The sequence below is a fragment of the Eubalaena glacialis genome, chromosome 1 (genome assembly GCF_028564815.1).
Source record: "Eubalaena glacialis isolate mEubGla1 chromosome 1, mEubGla1.1.hap2.+ XY, whole genome shotgun sequence".
Lineage (NCBI taxonomy): Eukaryota > Metazoa > Chordata > Mammalia > Artiodactyla > Balaenidae > Eubalaena > Eubalaena glacialis.
Genome location: NC_083716.1, coordinates 76,081,444 through 76,098,293, shown reverse-complemented (window position 1 = coordinate 76,098,293; position 16,850 = coordinate 76,081,444). Strand labels below are relative to the sequence as shown.

Below are 16,850 nucleotides of genomic sequence, written 5' to 3'. Positions count from 1 at the left end.
TTTGCTTTACTTTTCTTTTTGGCCTAGCAGTAATTAAACCATCTATCATACTGTACCACTTACTTATTACTATATTTATTATCTACTGTGCCTCTTCTAGAATTTAAGCTCCAAGGGGACACAAATTTTCATCTAAACAATGCCAGGCACATAGAAGATGCTAAATAAAGATGTTAAATGAATGACAGTGTAGCAAGGAAGTCTGGACTAGAGTTACAGATTCAGAAGACAGGGTTTTTAAATGATAGTGAAAGCAACTGGAAATATGACACTGTTTAGGATGAGTAGTGAAAAGAGAAGACACCAAAAAGGAAGACTGTGGAAAACAACCCACCATTAAAACTGCAGAAACCTTTTCAGGGAAACCTGAAAAGAGATATCACAGAAGCAGTTAAGAATAAAAGAATATCCAAGACAGTGATCCTCAGTGTTAAATGCAACGGTCCAGTAGGATAGGAATGGGGACTGGAATAATATGTTTGATATTTAAGAGATTATTAGTGATCTTAACAACACTAACATTAGTTTTGTGGAAGTGGAACTGACTTTTTAAATTTACTTTTGCTTGGGACTTCCCTGCCAGTCTAATGGTGAAGACTCCACGCTCCCAATGCAGGGGCCACGGGGGTTCGATCCCCCAGGGGGTGGGGGGGGAGGGGGAGGGGGGAGAGAGAGAGAGAGAGAGAGAGAGGGAGAGGAATAAATAAATGAATAAATGAATTAATTAATTTACTTTTGCTTAATTTAAATTTAAATAGCCACATATGACTAGTAGCCACCAATAATGGGCAGCACATTTTCATGGAGTAAAAGTGGAGAAAATAAATAGGACTATTCCAAGAAAAGAAATTAAAAGGTAGATGTGACAGAAAGACAAAGTCATAAGAGAGTTAAGGTGGTGGTTAAGAACGACTGAAATAATGTGTCACAGGAGAGATATCTTGGCTGGAAATAAAATGAGAGAAAACTAGGAGAATGTAGGAAATTCACCAATTATGTGACCACTGCCAATTATGTGACCACTGGTGAGGTGGTAAGGTCTGTGAATGACATCTATTTTGTGCTGAAGGTTTAAAAAACAATCACTTTGAATAGGCTTCTTGAAGCTACACGTGTCATGAACTGAGATTTACCCAACCAGACCTATTTATTTTCTGAACTCCTATCATATTTATTCTATTTATCACAAAAATTTTATAGGGTACAAAGTTTTTTCCTACACATTATCTCATAGACAATGGCAACACTATCATGAAATAGGTATTACATAGCTAACTTTAAAGATGAAAAAATAAAAAATTGTTAAGTGCTTATATGCCTTGCTTAATATTTCAGACAGTAAGCAGCAGAGTTGGGATCTGAGTCCAAGCTGGCCTGTTCTACTACCAAATTCTGATATTTTAATAGATGTAAACTTTTGCCTCCCTTCAAAGAGCCAAAATTCCCTAAGAATATAAATTTTACATATGTGTACTTACGTATATTACTAGATACCTTAAAACAGAATCTCAATAAATTTGGCAACTTATTCTTTAAACTGTTGTGTGCTGATTTTCATTCTTCTCTCTATATTTTTTCATTTGATTAATTTGTAAACTATTTTTGATTTTAGTAATATTTGCACTAATCAGACACTGTTAAGTCCTTAGAGTTTGGGGCAAAAGGCAGAGCTACCAAGCTGTGCCATCATTCAAACTGAACTCATAAAAAATTTAAGTACAAAGGTGTATTTATACCTATAATGTGGAACAAGACAGAATGGGAAAGAGATACCTTGTAGTGATCAAGATCAATAAAAACTAATTAGTAGTTCAGCCTGCTCCTTTACAGTGCTGGTAGGGAACATCATTAATTAACTACACACCCTTGGCCAGAATAGGGCATCACAATACTTTGCAACATTAACAACATGCCAGTTAGATGCTTCCAACTGATACAAGTGTGCCTAACTGATATAACATAAATGCAATAAACTTTAAGAAAATTTCTCAACAATGGGCTTTGTTAGGCGTTGGAATGAATTGTTAATATATGATGGAACTTAATTCCTTGAAAATAGGAGTGAATGTGGGAGAAACAAGATAAAACCTCATCCTTCTGAGGTCCTTCAGATACTGCATTTTTGGAAGACCACATACTGTATAATGTCTTAAAGGCCTTTAAGCTTGAAGACTCTACATGAGGAGGTCTTATATATCCAGGCCTTACTCATCCACGTTATACAGAATTTTCTATTTCCCCAAATGGCTACTCTATAAATGGCAGAGAGGAGAAGTGTTATTAATGGGAAACAATAACATGTCATTTCTATGTAGAGTACCTGACTTCCAGGCAAAGAACATCTAGAGAAGCACTGGATAAACATAATTTTTAAATGCCTTATTATTTTACATACTTATAGATTTGCAATATATAGGTATCCCTATATAAGTACAAATACAATGGAAAGATATTAACCATTTAAAATTAATAACCTTTATCAAATAACTAGGTCTAAAGATCTCCGAGAATGTGTGAGTGATATAAGAATTTGGTCTGGAATGAGACTGAATTGGTAGAGGATGATGATTAGCCAGGACAAAAACCTCACAGTATCAAGACTCAAGAGGAGGCAGAGCTTTGTAACACTGAGAAAGGAATGATGCTTCTTCACCTTTAGGGTGCTCAGACAATCTGGCAGGCCACTGCTTGCTGACCACTTCTAAGTTGACGTGACAAGATTGCTTTGAAGGGTTCCACTTTTCTAGGTGTCTTAATTTATATTCCAATAGCTCTAAATAAAGTGGCGGAGGGCACTGGAACTGTGTGGAGATGTTTTTTCCCATTAACATAATAACTAGGAAGAGGTGCTAAAGGCATTTAACTGTTGGAAAGCCAGAAATGCCTACCATCCTACAATTCGCTATAAAACAAAGAACCAAATATCAACAATACCTGTGACCGTTAATTTTACTTATCAGTTTGGGTAGACTATGGTGCCCAGTTGTTTGGTCAAACATCAGTCTAGATGTTGCTGTGAAGGTATTTTTCAATCAGAAGAAGACTTTGAGTAAAGCAGATTACCCTCCACAGTGTGCATGGGCTTCATTCTATCAGTTGAAGGCCTTAGGAAAAAAGAATGAGGTCCTCCAAAGAGGAAAGCATTCTGCCTTCAGAGTCAACATCAACTCCTGCCAGAATTTCCACTGTGGGTGTGTCCTGTGTATTTCAGAATCCCTAGCCCCCACAAGTGCATGAGTCAATTCCTTAAAACTCCTCCCCCATCCCCTTTCTACACACATACTTGTATACACACACATACCCTATGGTTTTGTTTCCCTGGAGAATCCTAATACAGTACCCTATTGTGAAACATTATTAGCTTTCCTTATCTCTTTCCCATCTTCTAAACCCTTGCCTTCTAAGAAAAAGTAAAACCAAAAAAAGAGAAACAGGCAAATTGCTGGTATTACTACATCAGTTGATTCCACAGTACAGAACACTATAAACATACCTCTACTTTAGAACTTTTAGCACGTTGCCATAATTATATTTAAATCTCTCCCCCTGGCCTGAAAGAGAACCAAGTATTTTATCTGTCTTTAAATCCCCAGTAGCTAGCAAAGTAACTGGCACAAATCAGTAAATGAATGACTGTATGTTACATTTCAACAATCACTGATCTTTTTCCCTTGCATCTTAAAAACATAGCTTCTCTAAAAGGCAGGTCTATGACTAATAATTTAATGACAGGAATTATACTCCAAACACTGACAAGTGCTTCAGAAAATGTCAACAGTTAAGCAGAACAGTATACTTCAAAATGATTTATCTTTAGGGTTAACCATCATTTGGACAAATTATGCAGTTGTAGAAAAGTGGAAAAAACAGATACCTCAAGTAATCAAAATAGACATATACATAAAGGAACAGAATAGAGCCCAGAAATAAATTTTAGAGTAAATGGTCAACTGATTTCCAACGAGGGTGACAAGACTATTCAATGAGGAAAGGACAAATGGGGCTGGGAAACTTGGATATCCACAAACAAAAGAATTAAATTGGATTTTTACCTTATACTATCTAAAACATTAATTTAAAATGGGTCAATGGGGCTTCCCTGGTGGCGCAGTGGTTGAGAGTCTGCCTGCCAATGCAGGGGACACGGGTTCGAGCCCTGGTCTGGGAAGATCCCATATGCCGCGGAGCAACTAGGCCCGTGAGCCACAACTACTGAGCCTGCGCGTCTGGAGCCTGTGCTCCGCAACAAGAGAGGCCGTGACAGTGAGAGGCCCGCGCACTGCGATGAAGAGTGGCCCCCGCTTGCCACAACTAGAGAAAGCCCTCGCACAGAAACGAAGACCCAACACAGCCAAAAATAAATAAATAAATAAAATTTTTTAAAAAAGGGTCAATGACTTAAACGTAAGAATTAAAACTACAAAACTCTTAGGGGACATTTTTCATGATGTTGGAGTTGGTAATAATTTCTCAGATATGATACTAAAAGCATAGGCAATGAATAGTTACTATTAAGGAAATGAAAAATAACAAGTGTTCTCACAGATATAGAGAAATTGGAACCCTGTTGGTGGGGATGTAAAATGGTGCAGAGCCTGTGAAAAACTGTTTGGCTGTTCCTCAAAAAGTAAAACATACATTTCCATATGCTCTAGCAATCCCATTCTTAGGTATATACCCATAAGAAGTGAAAGGTGGGACTCAAACATTTGTACACCATTGTTCACAGCAGCATTATTCACAACAGTTAAGAGGTGGAAACGACCCAAATGTCCATCAACATATGAATGGATAAACAAAATGTGGCAAATACATACAATGGAATATTATTCAGCCATAAAAAGGAATGAACTGCTGACACATGCTACACAGGTGAATCTTGAAGACTTTCTATTAAGTGAAACAAGTCAGTCACAAAAAGGACAAATATTGTAGGATTCCATTTATATGAGGTATTTAGAATAGGCAAAGAAAGTATAGACCAAGAACAGAGAAGTTACCAGGGGCTGGGAAGAATAGGATACTGGGAAATGGGGTGTTATTGTTTAATGAATGAAGAGTTTCTATTTGGGATGATGAAAAAGTTCTGAAAATGGACAGTGGTGATGGCTGTACAACACTGTGAATGTACTTAATGCCACTGAATTGTACACTTAAATGGTTAAAATGGTTTTACTGTTACCTTCTTTTAAACAAATGCCCGTTATTCCTCTACTCCAAATGGACAATGAGGGTTGAAGTCAATCACGTGGTTGACTCAACTAAAAAACTGTTAAAATGTCTCTGACTAGTCACCATTCCACCTTCACAGGAAAGGTAGGTATGGTTAGCGTTTATGCAAGTGGACCATCCAACACCCATTCTGCTTATTCACTGCATCTCATGCACTTAACCAGCCCTGCTGTCTTAGTGGCTTAGCTAATTTATATTCATCCTGAGACAACTTAGGGGGTCACCTATTCTAAGGACAGGGGCATCCTCTATTTCTCCCACAACCAGGGTAGATTCCTTATACCTCTCTGGTGTCCGCTACTTACTATCTTTTGCCTATATTTACATTTGTATTTTTCCATGTGCCTCCACCATTAGGTTATAAACTCTCTGAGGGCAGTGTATTTGTATGCTTGAATACAACACAGCAGGCCCTCAAACATGAATAAAGAGCCCCCAAACGTTATTTTATTGACTAAGGGCTAGTGCTGTTTTGCCTTTAGTCTGAAACCTAGAAAGACTTGGATTTTAGAGACGGTCCTTTTAACAAGAGGCTAAAACGGCTTTGTTTTAAAGTATTGCTTTCAATTTTAACTTTGAACAAATCTTTGAGCAAAACAGAAAACTAGGCAGCTGAGAAAAGTGGGAGAGGGCAAAACATCTTAATCTGTTTGGATTCTTGCCTAGGGAACAAGTGAGTCTGAAAATGATGCACAGATTTGGGGTACAGCTTGAAGCCAGTATTTGAAAAGTCTAGGGAGATTGTGCAGGCAATAAAATTAAGGAAAAATTTAATCTTATATTTAGGAAAGATGTCAACCCTAAGAATAATAACAAAGTGCCAAACAAAAGAATGATGTGCAAATAAGAGATGTTTCCTGTTTGACAGCTCACAAAGGCAGGGTGGCATAGTAGAAAAAACATCTTGGAATCTAAAGTTTTTGGTTCAAGTTCTGTTTAGGCTACCACTAGCTGTGTGAACCTAGATGCCAAATCACAACTTCCCTAAACCTCGCTTTCTTTGCCTGTAAAAATTGCTATCACATATTCTCTCCCTTCCTCATATTTCTTCCTTCTCTTTTCAGCCTTTCATCCTCCTACACTCCCACCCCTAATTTACCAAGAAACACAAATATTAGACTTAAAAGGTCCTGCGAAGGAGGGGGAGCTGGTGGGCGCACTGACACTGACACACAAAAGTCACATGGAAACTAGTATTATGAGAAGCAAAACGTATGATTAAGCAGAAGAAACCTGTCTGCAGAAAGAAGACTGAGGAACGGGGGGAGAAGAAATATGTAACTTGAGTTCCTGACCTTCTAGTTCCTAATTCCATTCCAAGTAAGGTTCAGCTGTACTTTTCTGCAATGGATGTCCATGACATTTCCTGTTGTATCTTTTTAATAGGCCCACCACCCCTTTTTAAAAATTAAATCTAGTTTAAATGGGTTTCCATTTCTGCCACCTAGTCATTGTAAGTTAGACTTCTCAAAGACTTGTGTGAATTAAATAAATTCATATATGTACCCTGAAAGCATTATATGTAATTAAGATAATAATATAATCTGTTTTCCTCATAAGGTAAACATAAGAATTAACTAAAATAATGCACATGGAAATATTTTGGAAAATGTTGAACCTTATAAATGTAAAATATTAACAGCACACTGAGAAATAAAATTTTGATTTTGGGGTTTTTAAATAAAATGGCTGTGCTTTAGTAAGAATTCCCGGTTGGGCAAAAGGAATAAGTAAATAGTATCAACCTATTTTGATTGGCAGAAAGAAATTGGCAGAAATCTTTCTCAATGATAACTAAGTGATGGCTTAGAATCTTTGGAATCTGATGTCTACAAGGATAATTTCACATACTTTAAATTCATAACAGCAGCCACAAAAAATTAAAAAGAGACTGGCAGATTTTTCAGCATATGATCATAGCAGATTTGTGACCAGGAGAAAACTATCGCAGACTGTGACTTATAAATGTTTTTAATCTGAATATTGCAGAACAGCTCATACGTGGGCCAAATTTCAGTCAAAATAACATGTTCCTGAACTTCATGAATATATTTTCAACATACCAAGTTTTGCAACCAATTTTTACAAATGAAGAACTCCCTTTTTAATAGCAGCAGACAATACACATCGGCATACCTGATTTGTGGGACCTTAAGCACGTTTCACAACTTTTTTTGAAATTATGGCAATAAAGAATCATGCAGGCAGGTGGGAGATAAAAGTATTTAAACAGAATGCAGAGCAAAATTACTGAATATTAAAACATGATGTACCAATTTAAAATTTTTAAAAAGCCTACTTAAATAAGGAAGTAACAACGATTCTGTTTTAGCTTCTGGTTCTGCTTTTCTTGTAGTCCATTCTACTTTCTAGGCTTTAGCTTGGCTCCACTACTGCAAGCTGTCACTTTTGACTAGAAATGGAATAAAGCCAAGTACTACACAATAGCAGCTTCCTGCTCTGGCCTCATCTCCTAGACCACCTCCCAGGCCAATGCCTGCCCACAGATGCTGATCCTACCAAGCCAATATTCCACCAGCAATCAGTTCACAGCTATGGCTACGATCCTGTATTTTTTATACTCTTGGCACAGTGTATATCCTACAATCTCACAGTTCTCATTTTTACTGACATTATGGCAACAAGGCACCTCTAATTTCAGTCAAATGCTAATATGAAGGCAAAGTGAAATGCACACAAAAACTCATGGACTAACTGAGAACGTGCTCAACTCTGTCAAAATATAATTCAGAAACAGATACAGAAAAATATAGAATAGAAAGAAAGCTCTCAGTAGGTACTACTAATCCAAACAATCCTGTTATTCCAGTTTTGCATAATTTCGATTTGCATCTGGCACTGCCTAGCTTAATAGTTCTCTCTTTTGAGATAAACCTAGATGTAGGTTGAATGTCTTTTATCCCTGAGGTTAAAATCATTAGCCAGGGACTAACTTGATTAGGTTAATGTTCGTCAGAAATATGTGCTTTCCCACATTGAGCAAGTTCACAGAATTATGGCTTTAAATGTTGGAAAGGAACTTCAAAGGTCATTTAGACCAACTCTTATTCAACGCTTAGAGGACTTCCAAACTGTAGTACTACATCCTCATGGCCTCCCTCCAGAGCCAAACAAAGAAAAACAATTCTGTAATTTGCTGCATATCACTTATACTTTTTGAGATAAAAATAACTATCAGCAGCAAGTAGAGCTTATGACTTTCCCCGTGGGAAAAAAGGTAAGGATGTGTTGTGGAGAGTAATCCCACAATAGGGTTCTGCATCTTTTCTAATATCATTTTCTTAAAACAGGAGTTTAAGAAGTCACTGAGGCATCTTATCTAAATATACTTTTTAAAAGGGGGGAGAAGGAAGAAGAAATACTACTGCAAAGACATGTTCTGTTACACAGTGACCATGGCTTGTACCAACACCGAAAAAGTTTATCTAGCACCAGCTGCAGAAGGAATGGTGAGAGTTCCAGAGAAGACAAATAAAACAGATTGTTAAAAGAGGCGCAGATGGTGGCAGAGAAATGTCCAATGGTTGCATATGGTAAGAAGAGAAAGGAGTTTCAAATATCTACCACAAAGGTTTAAGACACCATCTATAAAAAGGGAGATTTAGAGCATGTCTAAATAGCAGTGACCTTCTATTGAGCAGTTTCTATGTAGTAATAAGCTCTTAAATGTGTCATTCACTTAATCTAACTCTGAGATGGGTCGTATATTTATCTTATAGATGAGGAAACCAATTATTGAGCATGCTTTAGACTTTCCCAATGTCACATCGCTAGCAAACGGCAAAGCTAGGATTTGAAACCATATCTGCATGAATTAACTTCAAAATTCATAGCCAGGCTGATTCTCTAAGACAAAAGATGCCATCAATTAGCTCCTTCTGATATAGTACAACAACCAAATGTCACTGTTATGTAGAAAATTTTGTTTTTGTTATTCTCTTGCTTCAGAGCTTCCAATGATTCATAGGGTCTACAAGATAAAAGTCACTTAGTAACTGTACTTAGCAATCCTTTTCCTCTTTTATCTGACCCCACAATACTTATTTCTCTGGTATGATGTCTATATTCAAAACCAAACTCTCTTCTCTAGCTAGACTGATATTCTACTGGCCCCTAAATCTACCTCATCATTGATCACGAAATCCTTTCTGCCAAATGTCTGCCTCACTCTCCCTATCTTTCACTTTCATCTCCATTCAAAAGAATCCCATTCAAGTTTTACCCTCTTCATGATACTTCTTTATACCATTTCAATCTCTGCTGGCTTCTTTCTTTTGTATTCCTTAAGTCTTTACTATGCATTTTTGGCTCCTTAAATCAAATGTATTTCAAGGAAATTTTTAAAAATCTAAGTTGTTATCATGGATTATAAACTCTTTGGAAACTAATAAGGACTATGACTTATACTTTTATTTTTTTAATTTATTTTTTTGGCCACACAGTGCGGCCTGTGGGATCTTAGTTCCCCAACCAGGGATTGAGCCTGTGCCCGCTGCAGTGGAAGCACGGAGTCTTAACCACTGGACCACCAAGGAAGTCCCTTTATCAACTTTTGAAAACCATCAAGCACCTAAGCAGGATGCTATGAATAGGGAAACCACATAATTTAAATAACTGCTAAATGAATGAAGTCAGTTGGGATGTTTCTAACACCAGACATTAAAAAATTTCAAGGGTAAGTCAAAGGGAAGTAGAGTCTGAGCATAAAACTGCCATTTAAACACTCCTTTCTGGGAAAAAAAAAATCAAGTGAGTTAACAGTAAGTGGAACTTCTGTTCTGAGCCCGTCTCTCCCCACCTCAACTCAGGAGCAGATGCTCTCATTCTCGAGGGTGGGGTGTGAGCACACTCCACTCCCATATCCTAATAGGAGGTGTACTTCCGTTATTTCTTATAAATACCTGTCTCTCAATACCAAGTTCAGTTATCATTACAAAACAACAAACAAAAAACCCACCAATTTCTACCATAAAAATAAAACAACAGTTTTCTAGGCAGTTTCTGAAAGTCAATTTATTTTTTTCTTCTAGTAAAATTAATGAGGGAGCAGTAATTTGACACCAGAAAGAACAAATCTGAGAGTAATTCTGGGATAGAAACATTTACCTAACTGCATAAATCCTGTACCAGGTCAAATTCTCATTTCCTCTACAGGAACGTTAGTTTAAAAATGCTCTATCTATCTACAAATTGAAACGAGAGTAAAGAAAAGGGCGAAAAAGTTGTCTTTTCTCTATCCACCAAAGCAATACTAACAATGAAGTTCTATTTACTTCCTCTCTAAACTATTAGCAATATCATCATAGTTCTCTGGGGAATAAATCTGCTTATAAGCCAAATTACTACCAACAAGATTTTCAAACTTTTCAGTGGCTCACTTATGTCAAATACTTCACTCAACAAAATATAACATTTAGCAGGTAACAACCAAACAACTAGTTGATTGTTCATCTAGGCTGACTGGAGGCTAAATTTCACGTCACTCAAACTCATCTCATCCTGGTAGTGAAGCAATTCCAAATAACAAAAATTTAGAAGGAAAAAAAATACATGTCTCTGCTACATGCCACTCCTTAAAACTATTTTTAGTAAACCAGATGTGTTGAGCAACAACTAACTTAGGGATATTCTCAAACTGCAGACAGTAAATTTATATAATCAATGATGGAATGTGGTTCAAAATAGACTCCAACTGAAAAAACAACTTTCTCACTGAAGGAGCATAGAGCAATGATAAACAGATCTGACACAGTTCAGACACTTTCATTAAATAATATAAGATTCTTCTCTGTTCAAGTCCTTAATCAATCTTTAGTCTAGGAACTAAGAAAATATTCAGGTTTGTTCCACGCATTCCCTTCAACCAGCAATTCACAGCACAACAGTACTATATCAAGGACTTAGTAAAGTAGTTCAATGTCTGTATTTTGCGATGATAGAAACTGAAGTATTAGTAGTCTTATCTCTGAACTTTTAGCACATTATAATGACCAAGAACTTCAAATAGGATCATTCCTTCAGGTCTAGGATGATTCTACCTTATTCTAGGGAAAACACCTCTTTACTATTGCATTGGCCAAAAAGTTCGTTTGGGTTTTCTGTAAGAAAACAGAAAAACCCGAACTTTTTGGCCAACCCAATACAGTGACTTTTAATACACAATAAGATAGACATTGGGTATAATTTTAAGCCAGCACATTCTGCTTCACACCTTTAATGGTTTTCAACTAGTGCCCTTTGTATTATTCCTTTATTACATTTAAAAGCAAAAAGGATTGTGATCCCTAGAAAACAGTGGACTAACAAGCCAGACCAACCCAGATTAATTGATTATGAGTCATGTACGATTTTCAGGTAAGAAATAATCTCTTCTATATCCTCTATGAGGCAACCAACCTGAAAACTGCAGGTGTGTGCATGGCCAGAAGCCAAAATCCAGGACAAGATGATTTCAAAATCATGCTAAAAGTTCAATGTTCATATTTCATTATCAAACTTTTTTACATTAACTTGATCAAAACTTCAAATTTTAGTGGAAAGTTTTTTAAAACTTCTGTACTCATCCTCCAAAGTAAAGCAACCATACCACAGAAATCATAGTAATTAAAAAAAAAAAACCCCGAAAACTATAAAAAGCATCTTTAAGAACAAATAATTTGTTTTTTCCTCCTCCTTCCCAGCCAGCTGAGAGACATAGTAGAATCTGAAGAGCTCCCTCCTACTTCCTCTCTTTTTCCCTTCCCCCTTTACTTCAAAGAAAGTTAATTGCAGCCAGGCATGATCAGGAAATCTGAAAGGAGGAAGCAGAAACTCATTTGTGTGCAAAAGGAAGGAAAAAACAGAATTAACAATACCATGGTACGCTGCATCAGCAATGTATTAATATGCATTCATTATATTGTCTATAAAATGTTGATTTGATTTCTCTCCTCATTCAACTTGCTTTCCAAAATACTGAGAACTATAATCTATGATGGTTGCACCCTGATCCACCAACCACATGTAACTTAAAAAAATGACCAAATCACAACTTCCTTTGGTGGTCCAGCGATTAAGACTCCATGCTCGCAATGCAGGGGGTCTGGGTTCGATCCCTGGTCAGGGAACCAGATCCCACATGCCACAACTAAAAGATCCCGCGAGCCGCAACTAAGACCCAGTGTAGATAGATAGATAGATAAATAAATAAATATTTTAAAAAAAGAACAAATCAACTAACTTAATACATGCCATCTGATACTCAATACACTGAAGTGATTCAGAAAGATAAGTGCAAACCAGTGACCTAAAAGTGAAAGGATCTGTATTAATTCTGAGTCATCTGTTTCCTAACCATTACCTTACAATATATGCTATTGTGATATATTTAAAAATAGGGCTGTACCACTATAAAGGTAACTAAAGGGAGCATACTACTACAGAATAAAATGCTGAGCACTCAAGGAGAAAGATGGTGAATGGGAATTCCCACTATAAAACTATTTAAACAGATTCACAGTGAAGCATCACTTGTGGGAATTTTTCAAACAAAACTTAGGTGTACTCTATACAGAAAGGCCATTTCCAAAGAAGACTTTTTTCCCCATCCCACATAAGAAGTCTACAAAGGACAATTAACACCCAGATTCAGAAGAAACTGCCTCATGAAATGTAAAGAAATGAGAAAAAACAGGGAGACCATTTTAAAAACTTGTTCAATTTTCCCCAAACGCCCTTCGACTTACATATGGTTACCCTAAGGTTAAGATTTATCAAGGCCCTATTTACAAAATCTATGCCAGGAACAGCTGCCATGTCTAACATGCCAAGGAATTTAATGTACTGTTTGGACAACTGGTTAGAGAAAAGCATTGTGGGATAAAGCCACTCTAATTACATGAACTCTAAAAGTATTTCCTTTATGTAGAGTATGTCTATATTTTATAAATTCATTTAAATAAATAACTTTGAAAACCTAGACTAAGCCATCTTCAGTCTCTGGAGTAAATTTTCATTCAAAATATTATAGTAGCTGTCTATAATGTACATACTGGAGAAACTTTTTATATTTTTAACCTGGTTTAAAAAACATTAAATATAAAAATTAAAATACATACAAAAAAGCTTTATTGTATACCATTTATTACTTCTAAAACTCTTAAGAAACACTAAAATTAAGGTATGCTGCATCCTAAACCAAGTGCTGTTAGTGTAATTCCTACTGATCTCTTAGAACTGAGAATTCACATTATTTGTGAAGCACAAATGGTTAAAATGTCAAGTGAATCACATCACCTTTGGATGATCATATCCTTCTAGGCCAGAGGTCAACTTACCTATACTAGCAGGGAAAATATAAATAGCTAACAAAGACAATCATACAAATCACCAAGTCAAATAAGACTTTAGCTCTTAAGCCTTTATTTCTAATTCTTTCAATCACTATAATTTTAATAAACATGTTGTAGAGTTTTAGGCCACCTGGCAAGAGTTTATTTTTAAAAGTAATTTCTACATAATGATTTCAGTTCTCTAAATCAAATCCAAGCTTCTACAGTGCTAATCAGCAGCCACAGAATTAAAATATTGAGGTGGAAGGTTCCTTTGATTTTTACCTATACTCATCTAGTCTAATTCCCACTAAAAGACTGTTAGAAATGAGACAAGTAAGGCTATAGCAAGCTAAATGGCATTTACACTAAAACCAAAACAAAATAAAACCCGAGGGAAATGCTCTAACACCTCCAATATTAAACTGGAACTGCAATGAATTTTCAGCTGTAATCAAAGAGCAAAAGCTAACAGTACAAAAATGAGGCCATTTAATGAACTATGAAAAATAATGTGAAAAGACAAAAACACCCATGTAGACTTCAAAGTAAGAAATAACATTTAATCGAGAGAACTATCATCCACTTTTGGTAGATCTAATAAAAGCGGCACATCACTACTAATTCCCTTAAGTATTATAACTTCACACACAACAAACCACTGCTCATTAACTCAAGCTCTTGTTCTTTCCATGGAAACAATGCCTCTATATTTTACTTTTGAAAAACAGTAACTATTCTGAAATGAAATAGGAGTATTGACTTTCAGCTCCATTAAAAACAAGAAAGTCGAACTAGTTCACTCATACTTTCTTTCAATGCACTTTTTATATTATCTTAAACATTTAAGTAAAAAAAACCTATAAAATATACTGATTTAATTCAACCTAAAATCCAAATATACAAAGAAAACAAACTTCTGTGCATTTTTACTTCAACCTTAAAAAATTAACTCACAGAACTTAACTAGAGATTTTAAAAAACATTTAGCTTACTACTTTTGATACGTTTCTTTACATGATTTAAATCTAAAAACCTACTAGAGAACGTTTTTTCCAATTAAGTGTATTTGTATTTAAATTGCAACAACTGGGAATTAAAATTTAGAAACTGAACAATTCAATTAATGACAACCTAAAGGAAAATTCCCACTTAAAAAGAAAATGAACTACTATTATGCTAAACTGATATGAATGTATATAGTAAACACTAATCTCATTTAATTACATTAATTGACTCAATTCTTAACCTTTAGAGCTGGAGACAAAGATAATTTATACTAATATCTAACCAGTTATTTTCTAACAATGAACATTATTTAGGATGGCAGGGACTTTTATTTTGCTCACTTGTGCATGCGACAGGACGCTGGCTGGCTCACAGTAAGTTCTTGGTATATATTTGTTGACTGGATAAATGAATCATTTATCCTATAATCAAAATTTATCAGATGCACTGGGTTTCTTATACACCTTGATGTTAGCTAGAATTGAATATTCTAAAGAGTATCTGAATATCAGTGAAGTTTAGTGAATAGTTAATTTTTAAAAGCAACCTAAAATTTCTTACCTGGTAGGGCTGAAAGGCACTATCTTCAGTTAAAAAATCCAGTTGTTTATCTACAAGGAATTCTACTGCAGTGATTGAACTGGGTATACTTTTTTCAACCAGGGGTTTGAAAGTCTGGTAAGAGAAAAAAAAAAATTCTAATGGTTATTTTCTGGATTTTATCCTCAAAATGTGAAGGGGTATATATAAATACAATGTATTAAAGTTATCATCATAATGGTTTTAGGATACCAATTGATATCGGTTTTCATATTATAATCTAAAGTGATGCTTTTATCCATACAATAGAGTACTTTCTATTTATTTAAAAGAAATTTCAAGAAATGATATGAAAAAATTCCAGTATAAGTCCCAGTTTATTTTAAAAGAGGGATATAATCAAATATACATGTGTATAAAAATTTCTAATATAAAAAAAGAGAAATTGCTTCTGAAAAAGTAAACTGGGTAGGAGAGCATATTACCCCAACTCTTTAAAATATTGTAAGTATTATTCTTTATAAAACAGAGTAGTTACGATTTACATGTGTAATTTTTTTCCTAGCTCATTCACATCAAGAAGGATTTTAAATGATCAGGATGCATCTGGTCTTTTAACTCCACCCCGTGTACTACTCACCCCCGTCCCTGCCCCAAGCACAAATAAAAATCCAGCTGCTTCACTAAGAGCAGCATGGGGGAAGGGTGTAGGAAAAGAAGAGGGAGGTAAGAAGTATTACACAAAACCGACCTTTCAGTAAAGTCTCTCCAGATTTCCACTACTAAAAAACAAAACAAAACAAAACACGGGCAGGGGGTGGGGGGAGCAAATCCATGGTCATTTGATTGTTTTAAAGGAGACTCAACTTTTACATAAAGAAATTTACTCATATCTTGGGGTGGGGGTGGGGGTGGGAGTGAGCGAGGCAGGAGAGGAAGAGGAAGAAAGGAAATAAAGGTACTATATATGCATTTTTCTTATGACTATCACAATCACTTTCGAATAGAAGCAGTCTGAATAAAAGCCAAGTACATTATATCCATGATACTGCTTTAAAACTTAAAAAATGAAAACAATATTCCACAATCTTAAAAACATATAGTGGCTTTACTATAAAAGAATCTAAGTTTGGAAAATGAAATAAACAAGGAACTAAGTTGCTAAACTACCTATATCACATGGGGAAATCTTTCTTGCTACAGGCAACTTCTGTGACCATTTGGATGTAAACCAAAGCTTTCGGCACAGACAGTAAAAATCCCCAGGAGATCCAAAGTCACTGTATTTCCCCCTTCTCTTATTTATGTCTTAAAGAAATCTAACATCTTACTAATCACAACTAATAAACACTCTGGGGGAAAACTTTTCAAGATTTTTAATTCAGAATGGCTCTTAAGCAGTTAATTTCTCTATTTAAGAAATTGTTTTTAAAGCTTTCAATTCGATTCATTGAGTCTGTGTTTTGAAAAACCTAAAAACACAGAGGATATTTTAAACATGCCTTATTTCTACACTATCCACACCACGAACTAATAAATGATATCTTCTTTCACAAATTAACATGAAAAAAATTCTCTTACACCTCCACTTATTTTCAGTATTTATGATTAGAAAACCTAATCACAGTAATATCCTCCCTCCCATGTCCTAGGGCTAACCTTTTAAGTACTACATATGTATCAAAAGTATTTATTTGGGTGAGAAATTACATTTTCAAAACAGACATTCCCCCATTATTT

The 16,850-nt window shown here is 35.5% G+C and overlaps 1 protein-coding gene across 3 annotated transcripts in view; it reads right to left on the bottom strand.

The window, feature by feature from the left end:
* The window catches only part of JMJD1C (jumonji domain containing 1C), a 305,803-nt gene that overhangs the window by 54,124 nt on the left and 234,829 nt on the right, over positions 1 to 16,850 (bottom strand). For all 3 annotated transcript variants that reach the window (XM_061181512.1, XM_061181501.1, XM_061181505.1), the window contains one exon: positions 15,132 to 15,245. Coding sequence is in view for 1 of the 3 variants with exons in the window: in XM_061181501.1 (XP_061037484.1) it covers positions 15,132 to 15,245 (114 nt within the window). In the remaining 2 variants the exon portion in view is untranslated. The remainder of the gene's footprint in view (positions 1 to 15,131; positions 15,246 to 16,850) is intronic.